We start from the raw sequence: 16,465 nt of genomic DNA on the forward strand, positions 1-16,465 counted from the left end.
ATATGAAGCGTCACGATCAAAGATCAATGGTCGGCTGTTCCGTTGAAATCGCCAGTGGATTGATATGAGTTTTGTGGCGAAAATATGTGAAGAATCAAGGCGTTTTTGTAGTTGAACCCATTTATTTGTAGTTGAACCCATCTATAATCGATCAACAAATTTCGCGCCTACACGTTCATCAATTTGGCGGTATTTTTTTTTATTCCTCTACTCCTCTCTCCCTCTCTCCCAATCCCACCTCTCTCCCTTTCTCCCAATCCCACTATAAATATTCGTTCCATTCCCTAACCATCCCACTCTATCTCGATTTCTTAAGGTTGAAGAAGAACAAAGGAAAAAATGGCAAACGCCTAATCTTTCAAGAGTTGGAACAACTCAGTAAAAGTGAAATTTTAAGAAGGTAATTTGTGTTTTATTTATATTTTTTTTCTCTGTATCAATTGGTTTTGAATAATTTATTTATTTATTTTTAATTTTAGGGTACAACGCTGATTCGAATGTTAATTTATTTTTTTTTGTCAGAAAATTTGACTTACAGCATTTGGTTGATCCCAGAGAACCAAATCACCTAAACTTTTTTTCTACTGCTCTCTATCTCAATTTCTCAAGGTTGAAGAAGAAGAAGAAAGGAGGATTTTAAGAAGGTAATTTGTTTTGATCACTTAGTTTTGAATCATCGAATTATTTATTTATTTATTTATTTTTATCTTTAGGGTACAATACTGATTCGAATGTTTTAAATGTGTCAAATAAAATATTAAAAGCATTTGTTGAATTAAAAACATTATCTGATGCCACAGGGTTGTAGAATACTAAATTCTAAGAATTTCGCTTGATTTACCTATGTTTGTTGGCTTCTCATCTTTGTTTTTTTTGTTTTTGTTTTTCTTGACATCCCTTATCATGAATTAGTAAATATTAATTCTTGAATATATTACGAAAACTAGAACGCATGACAAGCCATTTCCACGGAAATCACACATGATGTTGGTTCTAGCTGAACATCAAAGGTTCTTATTTTTTAACTTTACAATCTCATATTACAAATTATTATGGGAATTCATAAAGGAATCCAAGATAAGTCATCAGTGTAAAGGAAATCGGTAAATTAGTTGGTGTGTTATAGATGTTTACCATGAGTCCATGAAAAATGTGTGTAGCAATGGTAGAACTCATCATTTTTTCAATCATCAGTGATTGGAGAACTTGGACTGACCAAGTATAGCATTTGTAAGGTCACTATGTCAGAAAATGACTGGTTATGGTAATCTGATTAGGCCGATTTTTTATCTTCAATACTTGGTGGGGCCAATTGTTTCCTACTAAGTCTGACCAGCCTTACTAAGTAAGGATTTCACCTTTACTAAGGGTCCTTGGGCTCAACTTGTGGCACCAAAACCATGATCCGATGCTTCAGGGTTGTAGAGGACATTTCTATTAGCTTTGAATTTTTTTTTTCCAAAAAAAGTTAATTTTCATCGTTAAATTTTGATTTTAAATTTGGGAATTGCGTGGAATTTCAGCACCCTTCCATTTTCAAAACCTTGGATCTAGTCAAAATGATTTTTTTAATCTAATTTTTTTCATGAAATCTAAGGGGCTGTGATGTTGGATTGCCAATGTGGTAATCCATTTGAGCAAATTGACCCTTAATAGGCTTAAAATCTTACTAAGGAAAATGTTGGTGTTTCCTAATACTGTCACCTTCCCTTTGTGCCCTCCATATACTGTTACAACTATGTTTTCATTGATGTTGTTTAAGCGGGTAGGAAGGGTGGTTGTCTTTTTTTATTATTTCTTGTAGGATTTAAAGTTTAAATCTAACAAACATGGATCAAACTAACCAATGTATTAGGTTAATGATCTTTATGTAATCAATTTTCATTCGGATTTGGATTTCTAGGTTTCCTTTTTGATGTTTTTCGATCATAAATTAACCAGTGTAGTAATTCTAGGATTTTTTTTTTTATGTTTATGATGCATTGTTGGCTGTTTATCTCTAGTTCTTAGTTTTTAATTTTCTAGTTGATGTTCTAAATATTGAATTTCTTTCTGAGATTCATCTAGTTGTTTCTTGATAGAGCACAATAAGATTTGAATATTTGAATTTGTAATTGATCTTGATCAGTAGCCATTTACAGTGGAAAAATATTCTCTCTTTATTACTTTGATATGGTTTCTTCTTATTTCTTGTTGGGTTTAAACTTCAATAATGACAAACATGGATCATAAACTAAACTGATGCAATAAGTATATGTTTTTCATAATACGATCAATTTTAACAAGAGCTTGTCCTGTTTATCGCTAAAACTTCTTAGTTTTACACCTTTCTGGTGATTGAGATAGACCTTGAATTTTCTTCGATTTGACTTTCTGAGTCTCTTATTTCTGTTTCTGTTTTAAAATTTAAATTCTACAAACATCAGTCATAAACTAAACAATGTGTTAATTTTAGGATCTTCAACCATATGATTTAGCATAAGAAAGATGACTCTAGGAGCTTGGGTACCCATTCAATCTCTTCAAATGGTCAAGGGATGCTATCCTAAAGATCAACTAGATGCTTTGGTAAACCATTTTGAGCTCAAAAGTCACAATTTGGTAAATTGAATGTTTTCAATCAAGGAAATTCCTTTGTTCTGATTGCTAGTTCAATTTTTTGCAAATTCTCCTACACACACTGATTGTTATTAGTTTATCCTTATTTTGGCTTCACAGGTTTACATCAACATGTATGTGTTCTTTCTAAGTTGGGGTGTTTGTTGTTGATGTTGTTTTTATTTTATTGATTTTTTTTTGTATATGTAAAGAATTTTATTAAAGAAAGAAAGTAGGTTGATAGACCTATGTACAACGATGATAATAAAAACAAACACATGTATGATCCAATTGACAACACCCTTATTTGGCGTTGTTACAAATCCAATCCCACCTAAACAATAGGTCCTCAAACAAAATGCCTTTAATTTTCTTGAAGGTGCCAACTTAGCCAAATTGGTAAAGGCATGTGGGGTGTTGATCCCATAACCTTGGTTTAGAAGCTGTTGAACCCATCTTCACTTTTGTTGACCTCCAAATATTGGTTAACTAAGAAAAAATAAAAATAAATAAACATACTTTAATGCATTAAGATTAGAGCATCAAGATTTACCCCCAAGTTTTGCAAGCTTGAAGAGGTTAGTGAATATGTCATTGCCTTTGCATTTTATACGTTAAGATAAATGTGTAAGCAGAGATATTTTCTACAATGAAAATAATCATTCAAGTAAAAAAAAAAATTGGAGGATTCAAAAAGAACAAAAGAAGATATATAACTCAAAATAGAATTAAGTACCCTAAGCTAACTTAAAACAATAAAAAATAATTAAATAACAAGGGCTCAACAAATCTAAAAATATTGGTTAAAATTGGGGTTAAATAAATAAATAAACAGAATGCATATATTATTAAGAAAAGAGCAACCATAAAATAAGAGAGGGGGCGTTAAACTCAAGGCTATGTCATATATTTAAATCAAAGATAATTAAGATCAATTACTAAGAAGCTCAAAATTAGTGTCTAATTATAATTTATAGATGCTTGCCACACTGAAAAGCATGATATCATCACATTTTACAAATAGATCTTATAGAACAGAATGGTAAGAGAAACTGAAATGAGAAAGACAACTCATTAAAAGAGAGGAAAAGGAAGGAATGAGTATAAACCAAACAAAGTGATAGAATTAGATAAGAGGACCAAATTACTCAATAAAAAATATGGTAATAATGCATCAAATTTATAAATATTTATTACAACAAAATGAAGAAAAAATAATGAGATGGGTATTAACTCTAATTGAAGTTCTATCATAAAGGAGAAGAAGACACTAAATGGGTATTTGATTATATAAGTACGAAAGGGGTTAAAGAAGTAAATGAAAAAAAATGGGTATGATTAAGCTATCCGATAATGTGCACCTGAGGCGAGTTGAGTGGAATTTACTTTTTCCCTACAAAAAGCAAAGTTTTTTATTTTATTTTTTTTGTATCAATTTTTTTTTTTTTTTTGGATCTCTTTGTCCATCTCTCTGTTTCATTCTATTTTGTTGTTTACATGTATTAGTTTTTTCATGGATTAACATTCTAGGTGTCATATCTGATTATGGGTTATTGATAAAGTTTTTTTCATTTTTTATTTTTTATTTTATGGTTGCCGTTGTTGTTGCTGAAATGGGAAACATGGGTTCTTATAGTTCATGGGTTCTTATACAGAATGACCAAGTCTGACATGACGGCAGTACGCCCACCTTCAAGCCTAAGAAATCATGTCGTGCAGAGAGACACCTCCTTCGATTGAAATTCATCCCAACCTGAATATATTAAAATAAATCTCGTTTCCTCTTTGTCTTCATTATCAATAAAGCTCAAACAATTCCTCAAAAATTGAACAATGCAATTTGCCTGTCCTGGATTACCTATTACAGTCTCAACTAATTCACTAGGAACCATATCCATTTTCTAAAGCTGGTTCCCCGGTGGTTCGTAAACATGGTGAGTTAATGTACATTATAGCTTTTGATTGCTTATTTATTTAGTTGTTTGTTGCAAGAAAAGAGCAAACTATGATCCATGTTTGTTTTTGAGTGGTGTATCTTTCCTTGTGAAGCGCTACCATCCAACAAGGGTGCTTACCTGTGTGTATCAACCTTTTGCACTCAGAACAATTGCAATTCTGGCATACAATGAGGCAAATATAAACACAAGAAAAAGAAACTTAGTTGGCTTTCTTCTTTTCTTTTTAAGTTCTTTGTCAGTTCTAGTTGTAAGTACACCTCCTACCCAACTCCTTATGATTCCTCCAGACAAGTTATACTTCTATGTAATCTTTTCTTTTTAACTTCTCTTCTTCTTGATTTGACATTTTCCTCAATAGTTGGATTTGGCTACTTCTGGGAAATGAGGGATTGGGCCATACATTGGTATTTGTGCCATCAGCCGTGCTTTTGGAGTTGCAGATGGGCATGTTTAGGGTGGAATGGTAGGAGATCTCTCCTTGATGTGCCCAGATTTCATCCAAGTAAGGTGTTTGTGTTAGAAACTTAGAACATAATTCATATTCTCTTGTAGGTTCTCTATTTTTCTTATATTTATGAATCTTTTCTCTTTTTGTGAACCTGCAGTCTTTCTTGGCAGGTTTGGTTGCATCAGAGGCTATAACCTCTGCTTTGAGGTTAAGTAAAAAGTAGCATGTTTTAATTGGGGTTGTTAATGTTGTAGCTGGTAGAAGGTTGTTAGCTTGCTTATAACTTATAAGTAACCTACAAGTATGCTCATCGTGTATAGTTAGCTTGTTTCTAACTACAAATTTGTAGGTTTTAGTTGATGCTGTTGTTGTTGATTATAGCAATTGGTACTATAATGATTTGTACATAACTTGGAAATTACTGATAGGTATGTTGTATATTGATTTGTACTTAACTTGGAAATTACTCATTCAATTTGCATTTACTGTTTTGTGTCCAGTTGGATTATTGTTCAATGTAATGTATGTCAACGTGATAAAGCTAAAGATATTTCACCTCTGGGACTTCTTAACCCTTTGCCGATTCCTCATGATGCGTGGCTTGATTTATCTATAGATTTTATTAAGGGATTGCCTTCTTCCAACTGTTAAACTATAATTTTGGTGATTGTGGATCACCTTTCTAAATATGCTCACTTTAGTGCCCTTTCTAATGAACATTGTCGTTGCTGCTGCTAATCGTCAAAATGAGTTTTCAAAGAGGTAGTCTTACTATAAGTTGGTTTTTAGAAAAATGATTTGTGGGATTCATATGAATCCCTTTATGTTTTCATTTGGATAATTAATTGCACTTTGACTGACTGATGCAACTGTCAGAATCTTTCCATATTTGGTTTATATTTCCCTATTTTTCAAGTGGTTTGGTATGTCTTTTTTTCTTCTTCTTATTTGACTCTGATACATTGGCCCATATTAGAAGCTGCACCCACATCTATGCGCATTTCACCACGCTTGTCAAAAGATTTAAGTTGCCCATTTCATACACTTATCAAAGTGCATTTCACCACATCTATGTGTGGTTCCAACTTTATACCTTTTTCCCTTAATCTATTTTGTTAATAGATGCAAAATTTTTACTGGCATTGTATTGAAGTCGGTCGTGTGCACTCAATGCCATTTGATTTTTCTTAATTTTGTATTGCTGATTGTATTGTGTAAATATGCATATTAGAAGATGAATTTGTTTTGCTGTACTTGTTAAACTACTCTTCAGGTGGATTTGAAATTTTTGCTGGGAGAGGTGAATACGGATGTCGATTCAAAAATAACAGTTTATCCCAAAGTTGAAGGTAATCTTTTGACAATCTTGTTATTTTGATGATCTATTTAATTCCAATGCAAGAGTTACTTATCCATTGTGTTTTTACACATAATTTTTTTATTCATGTATAAATGATCTGAAAGTTGGAAAGATAGTGACTCCCTTACCTCCGATGGAGAAATTTTTGGATGATCCCCTACGAGTTCTTCGCGCTATTCATTTTGATAGTGAAAGTGGCATAGTGGTTAGTAATTAGAAGGTGAAAAAGAAATTTTTTTTTTCAGTATTATTTCTTGACCATCAGTTTATATGTAATTGTAGCACTTAGTTTTCTTATTTTCTTCTATATAGGCAGGGGTTAGCGCAAACGTTAGTGCAGGTGGGGCAACTCCTTCGCACATTGCCGCTGACAATGGGAGCCCTGATATTATCATTTGCTTCTTAAAAGTTGGAGCTAATCCCAACATCAGTGACGAGGTGAGTGTATTTGGACTTTCACATATTTGTGTATTTATGTTATTTCTCGTTTTTTTACTTGTATCTATCTTGTATTAGATGATCGGAGTCTGGTTTGCAAATATGAGCTTTTTAGTTTTAGATGAGAAAACTCATTGTCTGACTCATTTTCATTTTAATCAGATACTGCCAGATATATTTATGTTCTTTGTTAATTTCAGGTCATTCATGCCTTTTGTCTACTATGTTCGTAGGCAACGTTAAGGTTCTCGTTTGATTATCATTCGTGATAAATGGACCCAAACAGATAGCAATGAAGCTACTTATTTGATCTGAGGATTAAGCTGTCAATGACGCCATCCATGAGATCATTGCGAACGGTTGATTCTAAGGTATGTTTTGGTTGCACATGATTTATGGTTTTACCATTTTATTCGCTAGAGTGGGCATGGAGATGGGGTGGAGTATGAGAGATGATTGCCTTCAAGTGCACATTAAATCCAAGAAACATATCACATTTATTTATAGTTCATAGAGTTGCCTCTTTTTTTTATAGTGAAAATATTCGTGAATGCATACTTTGTTTTTGGATTTCGCAGATGCATGTTTGGTAAATAGTAATTTATGTTTGGTAAAATATTCATTTATAGGTTGTGGCATCTTTTTATAAACAAGTGACAAATGAAATTTTGAGTGCCGATAGTAGCTATTTCTTTTTATATAATTACATAATTTATTTTAGAATGAATATTTTATTAAAATTTTATTGCAACATTAAATGTGGCGCCCCGTCGAACACTAACACAAATCCCCATGTCAGTTTTTAAGGTACGAGGTGGCACCTCGAAATTTCGGCATGGTCTCCTCTGTTTATGTTAGCATTCCAAGACGATTCAACCTGCACCTGATAAACGACATACAATCCTGCATATAACAAACAAAATATAATACTAGCAGAAACCTATATACGTCTAATAATGTTCGATAGATCAGAGTGCGGAAGAAGAAAAATTATATACAGGATTATACAAAATTCCTTACTCTAACAGAATTCCTAACACTCAAGACAAATCCATAAGACTACTTGGAGAAACTGACACCACTAGGGGGTATAGTCCTAGTACTTACCAGGTGACGGACTCTAGTTGTCTATCTGACCAATCAGATGATCCTCATTCGTTTTCTACACTTGTTTCGCCAAGCTTCAGATCTGAAACTAAAAAAAATGGAAAAGGAAAGGGTGAGTAACAATGGTTACCCAGTAAGGAAGCAACAATTTCTGCCAATAACGTCTCCTAACATGAACGAATAAACATACTGAATCATTTTAAAATAAACAAAATTTTACATAATAAATTACGATTAACTGGTACATATAGCCAGGGATGAGCAACTAAACATTTTAAAACTGACATCACATCAATCAGCATTACTCACTATAATATTTTCTTTTTATACAAATCTAATTGATCAAATGGAAACATTAAACATGCATTTCATTTTATATATCAAAATAAGCAACAAATACATAATACACAATGGTGGAGTATTGGAATTAGAGAGTTGGGATTCACGACTGGATCGCTCCCAGTCGGGACATGATGTTACAATTTCTCTCTGGTTTTTAGTTCCTGATTTTGTGGCTGGTCGCTGTTTACCACGTTTGGTTGACCATTTATCCGGCTCAGGCTGGCCGTTTGACGTGATCGTAAGCAATGGGTCTCTTTTCGATGTGTCAGAACGTTCGACTACTATAGATTGTTGGTGATCACTGACCAATCATCTTCGTCTATGCCTATCAGGCGTACATGTGATTCTCAAATATACAAATCATTCGTATACGACCACCTTTACATTACAAGTTCACTGGTAAAGATAGAGAGGAATAAACCCGGATTCCAGTTGTGACTCCACTCTCATACGCGTCCCATACCACGTATGAGCTTGGTGGTCCCTACCGTACATCCCAGGATAGTACACCACTCCGGATGATATGACGCACTATCCCTTCAGGCATTCACAAACTCTTTAACAGCTCACAAAATAGGTATATATATATATATATATATATATTATTTTCATTTGAAAACAAAAGAGAAATTAACAATACAAGATTGAGAATAGATATCCAGTTTCCTACCATGCAAGTGTGGCCACCCGGCCTAAAATAAATAACATAACGGAGCGCCTCGCGCTAACAGAAATTTAAATAAACATGCAACCAACAATATTATCCCTGGATATCTGTTCACCAACCTGCACACAACACAACAACGTAAAATGCAGACATCACCCCTCGGGTGTGACTCTGACATTTTACCGTTTCATACCCTTTTTCCCTTTTTTCGATTTTTACAATTTTCAATCTCTTCAATAAAACATCAATTTTCTGATATTCATCAACTCAATATGAGTTCATTGAATATTAAATCACATTTTCCAACTAACGAATTTATTTTTATCAATAATATTGAAAAAGAAAACAAATTTTATATCAAAATGGGGTCCGAGCAGTGCACAAGACCCAATTTATGGAAATAACCCGTTAAAATACCTTACCCACGTATAATTTGTTAAAAATACAATTAAACATATCAGTTATGCAATTTTTGGCGTGAATTTTTGAAATGACAAAAGAATTCTACATTTCGAAAATACATCCAAATTTTTTTTCAATAAAATCCTAAATGCAATTTTCACAATCTACGATTATTAATAGAAATTGAGAGTTCCTTACAATCACTAGGCGACGGAATTGAAGTACGTGCACGGAAATCGAGGTGAACGATACGGAAATCGAGATGGATCGAACTTCGAAGCGGTTGATTTTCGAAACCGGCCCAATGGTTTTGAAGATCTCGATGTGCTCGTCTCTTCTCCCTTCTACGATGAAAGACGGTTTGACCCCGAAATTGATGAAAATCGAGGTTGAAGTTACGAAATCTCCGTATAAAAATACGGCTGATTTTTGACTATACGGGGTGAAAAAGGCGAGAAAACGAAAAGAATTTGGGTGGGTTATGTAGAGAATGAGGCTGCAGATGTTTCTCCCTTCTGCGTCGGAAGACGGTTTGACCCGGAAACGGACGAAATCCGAGGTCAAAGTTTCAAAATTTCCGTATCCAAAAACGACTGATTTTTGACGATATCGAGTAAAATAGAAAGTGAAACAAAGAAAGGTTGGGTGGGTTTTGTAGAGAACGTAGCTGCGGACATTTCTCCATTCTGCGTCGATCGTCGACGGCGAGCCGTTTGTGAGAGATCTGAGATTAAAGATCGAAGAGAAAAAAAAAATTCATTTTTTTATATGTCTCGGCCGTATGGACGTGTTGGGGAAGATGACATATTGAAAGCGCCCTCGATCCGCGGGGTGTGCGGATCCGCTTTTGACCCTTGAGGTTTGGGAGTCGCCACCTAGTTATTGTGGTCTAGGAACCAAACTGACTCTAACATGGATAAAAAGAACTAATCTACCATAAAAAATCTGAATTCGGGGATCAAGTTACGGGATTGGAAGGTGTTAGGCACCAACCCCGCCCAGCCAAAGCCGGTCTCTACTAACTTCCCAAGTAAATTACATTGCTAACAACCTAGATAATAATAAATAAAAAAGAAATAAAAAAAGGTACCTTTCCGATAGCAAATTTGGTTCCCTCAGATCTGACAAAAGAGCTCCTTGTACCGTACTCCCTTGCTTCGTTCTGTCTCCGGATTTGACTTCGGATCTCTTAGATCAAGGTATCTCCTTGTTTTTAAATCTGAACTCTTCAAGTTTGTTGCGGATTTGGGGGTATTTTTGGAGGGATTTTAGGTGTTTTCTAGACTAAAATTGAAGGGGGGATGTTAGGTAAGGAGTTGGGGCTCCAAAACTAGGATTTATGGGGGGCTAGGGGAGCTTCTAGACCTACTTCTCTTAGGGTTTATGATTTGATACGAAAATAGGGTGTGGAGGCTCCTATTTATAAAGTTTTTAGAAGCATTTAGGGTTTGATTAGGATTTCTTTTAGGGTTTCAATTAGGGTTTTGACTTAGTCTTTAGGGTTTTAGGGTTTTGACTTTAGTCTTATGAGATTGACTTGATTAGTTTTAGATTAGGGTTTGGATTTAGGGTTTTGACCTTAGTCTTATGAGATTGGCTTGATTAGTTTAGATTAGGGTTTTGATTTAGGGTTTTGACCTTAGTCTTATGAGATTGACTCGATTAGTACCTTGACTTCAGTCTTGCTTGATTGACTTTAATTTTGACTTCAGTTTCACTTGATTGACTTTAATACCTTGACTTCAGTCTTGCTTGATTTACTTTTAATTTTTGGAGAACCCTCCTCTAAAATATCTTTAATTCTTTGGACCCCCAAATTGAGGGGTCCTTAAAGAAATATCTCACGAACCCTCAACAATTTTGCTTGAAAGCCTGATTGATCAATTTTTTGGTTTAAATTTTATAATTAATTTTATTAATGTTTCACTTTACATTATTTAATGATTTATTTATTAATTTCAAAATTTTTAATTATTAAAATTGTGAAATTACCGTTTTGCCCTCGGAGAGGATTTTTTACGTTTTAAGTCGTTTTTCAATATTCCAGGATGTTTTGGAATCAGTTTCTCATAAGGAATTCAATGAAAAAGTTAATTTTTATCATTTATGAAATTTTTTGTGTGAAATGATCGTGAATTTTATGAGGGGTATTTTCGTAATTTTGTCGAATTTTGTGAAAATTGGTGAAATGATTTATTTGGTTTCGATTTGTTGTTTTATGTGTTTGAATGGGTTTTCCAAAGCGTAATGTAGGCTCTAGGATTGTTTTGATGTTAGGGGTATTTTGGTAATTTGGTCATTTTTAATGATTTTTATCGTGAAGCTTCTTTTTGGTTTGCAAGATGATGATTTCTATATTTCTGGGGTAGTATTTTCCTAGCGTAGCGTGGTTTCTAAGTTTTGTCAGTTCGAAATACCTCATCCGGATTTCTGAAACATATCTGGTAACAAAATAAAGCATTGAAATCGACATCCATCATTGGGAACCTTTGCGATCGGGTTGACGACTTGATTAATCAGGCGGATGCAAAAATGGGGTGTCTACACATATAAAAAAAAAATTAAAATTATTATTTAAATAAAATGTGGGACGAATTCGGTATTTTGTCAATTGTTTCGATCGATGATAACTTGATCATCCGGACTCTAAAACTGACAAATGAATACTCTATTTCACCTAATTTTTCGTTCCGGATCTAATGGTATAGTCAATTTCTACAAATTATGTCTCCATAAAAAATTTACATTTTTAGCCTGATGTGACCCCTAAACTTGATGTCGTTTTCGTTTTTAGCGATAATTCGACTTCCTGATCTCCAAAAATGACAAATAAATAGTCCATGTTGAATAATTTTTCGTTATAAATTCAATGGTATAATCAAATTTTACAAATTATTGCTCTAATAAAAAGTCACTGTTTTAGCCTGGTCCGACCCGATAATCGAGGATTTTACAACTTTTATATTCGGACTCGCATTTGAGCGTGCTTACAAGCTAAACTATGTTTTTCGATCATTTTGAATCTAATGGTGAGGTCAGATTCTATTAAAAATGATCAAAACAAGGTCCCACAGTTTTACCCTAAGTCCCACTTTCAAGATTTTCTTAAAATTCTACTATTTATTTTTCCTCGAGATACGAATTAAAAATTTGGGGTGTTACATTAAAGGTGGTTTTGAACTACCTCTAATGTTGATTTTTTTAAAAAACTAAATTTGTTATTAGGGGCAGTTTTCAAACTGCCTTTAAAATATAAGAACCGCCCTTAAATAATAATAAGTAGAGGCAGTATTAAAATCTCCCTTAAATTGTTATTATTAGAGGCGATTTTCAATCAGTCTCTAAAAATATAAAAACCACCCTTAAATCACATTATTTAGAGGCGGTTTTAAAACTGCCCTTAAATAACTATCATTAAAGGTGCTTTTCAATTAGCCACTAATAATATAAAAACCGCCCTTAAATCATATTCTTTAGAAACAATTTTTAAACCGCCTTTAAATTATTATTATTAAAGGCATTTTTTAAATAGCCTCTCAAAATATAAAAAAATGCCCTTAAATCATTATTTAGAGGTAGTTTTAAAAACGTCCTTAGTTGGCCACTAAAAGGAATCAGCGACGCCATTATAGTAGGTAGTTTACCTAAACCGCCCTCATATGTATTGGAGGCGGTTTTCATGAAATTGGTGGCAGTTTAAAATCGCCTCTAAAAACCTCATATTTTGTAGTGATATGATATATATTCATTTAAGTTTTATTTACCATTTAAAAATTTAAGCACAATAAAAAAAAGTTATTGTGATATTTATTGGTTTTTACTATAATCCTCTCTTCTTAGTAAAATATTCAAATATAGCACGTATATTGAATATTTGGCAAATTACAACTTATATAAGTCTTGGGGGAGTCTTTTGGGAAGTGGATAGAAGATGATGAATTTTTTGTTAGAAAGGGATTTTTTTTCGAGAGGTTGAACAAAAAACAAAGGGGGGGGGGTTTGTGTAGACACCCCATTTTTGCACTCGCTTGATTAATCAACTCGTCAACCCGATTGCAACGGTTCCCAATGATGGATGATTATTCCAATACTTTATTTTGTTACCAGATATGTTTTAGAAATCCGGATGAGGTATCTCGAACTGATAAAACTGTAGAAACCACGCTACGCTAGGAAAACATGACTCCAGAAACATAGAAATCATCATTTTTCAAACAAAAAGAAGCTTCACGATAAAAATCACTAAAAATTCATCAAATTATCAAAATATCCCTAACATCAAAACAACCCTAGAGACTACGTTACGATTAGGAAAACTCATTCAAACACATAAAACAATAAATCGAAACCAAATAAATCATTTCACCAATTTTCACAGAATTCGACAAAATTACGAAAATGCCCTTCATAAAGTTCACAATCATTTCACATAAAAACTTCATAAATGACACAAACCAATATTTCCATTTAATTCTTTATGAAAAATTATTTCTAAAACATCCTAAAACATCGAAAACTGATTTAAAACGCGAAAAGTCCTCTTCGGGGTAAAACGATAATTTCATAATTTTCATAATTAAAATTTTTGAAATTAATAAATAAAATATTAAATAATTAAAGTGAAACATTAATGAAATTAATTTAAAATTTTGAATTAAAAAAATCGATCAATCAGACTCTCAAGAAAAATTGTTGAGGGTTCGTAAGATATGTCTTTAAGGACCCCTCTATTTGGGGGTCTAAAGAATTAAAGATATAATAGAGGGGGGTTCTCCAAAAAATTAAAGTTAATCAAGCAAGACTAAAGTCAAGGTATTAAAGTCAATCAAGTGAGACTGAAGTCAAAATTAAAGTCAATTAAACAAGACTGAAGTCAAGATATTAAAAGTCAATCAATTAAGACTAAAGTCAAAATATTAAAAGTCAATCAAATAAGACCAAAAGTCAAAACCCTAATAGAGTTCTAATTAAATAATAACTCTATCTAATATAGTTCTAACTAAAACTCAACTCCACCTAAAATAATTCTAATTAAAACACAATTCTACCTAAAAAAATTATAACTAAAACACTAACTCTAATTAAAAGAATTATAATCAAACACTAATGTTATCTAAATCAACTCTTAAAAAAATCTATAAATAGAGGTCCTCATACCCTATTTTCGTATCAAATCATAAACCCTAAGAAAAGTAGGTTTAAAAGTCCCCCTAGCCTCCCATAAACCTCAATTTTGAAGTCCCAACTCCTTACCTAACACCCATACCTCAATTTTAGTTCAAAAAACACTTAAAAGCTCTTCAAAAACACCTCAAAACCCATAAACAAATCCAAAGAATTCAGATCTAAGAAAGAGATACTTCAACTTGGAGATTAGAAATCAGATCTGGTGACAGAACGAAGCGGGGAATACTCTACAAGAAGTTGTTCTATCAGATCTGAGAGAAAAAACACCATTGCGTTCGGAAAAGGTAAGTATTTTTTATTTTTTTATTGATTAGGTCTTTTTAGCAATGTAATTTATTTGAAAAATTAGTAGAGACCGGCTTTGGCCTGGCGGGGTTGGTGCCTAACACCTTCCAACCCCGTAATGTGATCCCCGAATTCAATTTTTTCTCTGTTCTAGATTACTTTTTTATCCGTTTAGAATTAGTATTCGGTTCCTAGACCGTAATAACTAGGTGGCGACTCCCAAACCTCGAGGGTCAAAAGCGGATCCGCGAACCCCGCGGATCGAGGGCGCTTTCAGTGGCGACTCCACTGGGGACTTTTGAGGATCAGACTTGAAAAATCTCAAGTTTGGGAATATTGCCATTTAGACCTAATTTTTATTATTATTTTTATTTTTAGTTTGCTTGATTCGATTATTTGTTAGGATTATTGCATTCTCTCGGCGTTGTTTGGATTAATTGCTATGATTTGTTTAAGGGACATTTGGGATAACCCCAAATAAAACATTATATTGGGAGGTTAAAGACATGAGAATGGTTGATAGCCCATTTTTATTTATTGGGATATCTTATTCTTTTTATATTATCCTCTATTGATTCAATTTTGAATATTTTTATTTGGTACGTAATGTTCTTATGATTCAATCGGGGGTTATTTAGAATGACCCTAAGTAATTAAAAAGATCATGAGGTTCAATTGAGGAGGGAACGATGATTAACATTGAAGTTTTATTATTATTATTATTATTTTTTTTCTCTTTTTGTTTTAGGATTCTATTTTTAAGCACCGTTGTTTAAAAATAAAGAAAAAATAAAAATAAAATTTTTTGTTTAAAGGTGCATTGCATTCTTCGACAACATTTTTTATATTTGTTTAAAAAAAAAAAATTTAGTGTGCTGTCCATTGACAACAAAAAGAAGATTAGCAAAATAGTGAAAAAAAAAAAAATTTTGTAACGTGCTGTCTATTGGCAGCAAGAGAAAGAAAAAAAAACTGTTTTTCAAAGTTCTGTTAAGCGTGGGTGTGCCCCTAGCAGAAAGGTACTTTTACACGTTACACCCTTAACGTTTTTTATATGGCTGAGCGGTGTGCCGTTAGCAGAAAGTTTTTATTTCTATTTTCCATCTTCTTCTCAAAAGAGAAAGAAGAATACAGCACGTAGAAGGAACGCGCCCCTCTCCCTTCATCTCTCTCTTTCTCTCCACATTCATCGTTTCAGACCCCAGTTGATTCCAATAGAAATCTCACGTCCCAAACGATTTAGGTCTGTTGGAGATAATTTCTTTGTTTCAATAGAGACATGTGTCGAAAATCTACTACAGACAATCTCGAATCCATCTGAGGATTCGGATCCTTCATGGATTTGCGAAATCGAGTAGATGTGGAAGAAGGATGACAAAGAAGAGGAGGTTTCTATTTTTTTTTTCTTTGTCGACTATATTGAGAAAACCCATTATCTGAAATGGCCAAAATCAGTTGTTTTTCTCCTCTTTATCGTTATATATATTTTTATGGGTAAGTTTAGATGGCCAATGCACATGGGTTCATTTCTTATCCACCTTCACAGCTCCTCTCTGTCATTGGCGATGTGCATGCTTTGATTTTGCAAACAAATCCATCTTCATATGGTGCTGGAGTTTTTTTCGCTGGCGATGGCACAAAATCACCATTTTTTCAATATCTTTTGTTGGTTA

At 33.3% G+C, this 16,465-nt stretch overlaps 1 protein-coding gene and 1 long non-coding RNA gene across 5 annotated transcripts in view; both read left to right on the forward strand.

Annotated features, from left to right (window-relative positions):
* The first annotated feature begins 124 nt into the window (after positions 1-124).
* On the forward strand, positions 125-638 carry LOC147396508 (uncharacterized). The gene is made up of 3 exons (XR_015180521.1): positions 125-189; positions 317-400; positions 523-638. It is a non-coding gene; the product is annotated as an uncharacterized LOC147396508 (long non-coding RNA).
* A 3,519-nt stretch (positions 639-4,157) lies between these two features.
* Positions 4,158-16,465, forward strand: part of LOC147396509 (uncharacterized) — a 29,736-nt gene continuing 17,428 nt past the window's right edge. The window contains exons 1-8 of one of the 4 annotated variants that reach the window (XM_086449346.1): positions 4,158-4,532; positions 4,701-4,803; positions 4,915-5,058; positions 5,162-5,211; positions 6,278-6,353; positions 6,469-6,569; positions 6,677-6,802; positions 7,003-7,433. In XM_086449346.1, the coding sequence (XP_086305472.1) occupies positions 4,938-5,058; positions 5,162-5,211; positions 6,278-6,353; positions 6,469-6,569; positions 6,677-6,802; positions 7,003-7,035 (507 nt within the window). In that variant the 5' untranslated portion in view covers positions 4,158-4,532; positions 4,701-4,803; positions 4,915-4,937 and the 3' untranslated portion in view covers positions 7,036-7,433. Of the gene's footprint in view, positions 4,804-4,914; positions 5,059-5,161; positions 5,212-6,277; positions 6,354-6,468; positions 6,570-6,676; positions 6,803-7,002; positions 7,434-16,465 lie in introns of those variants that run through there. The other 3 variants (XM_086449345.1, XR_015180271.1, XM_086449343.1) reach the window with 3 other exon arrangements.

The sequence above is a fragment of the Akebia trifoliata genome, chromosome 8 (assembly GCF_017979445.1).
Source record: "Akebia trifoliata isolate Shusen 1 chromosome 8, ASM1797944v1, whole genome shotgun sequence".
Classification (NCBI taxonomy): Eukaryota; Viridiplantae; Streptophyta; class Magnoliopsida; order Ranunculales; family Lardizabalaceae; genus Akebia; species Akebia trifoliata.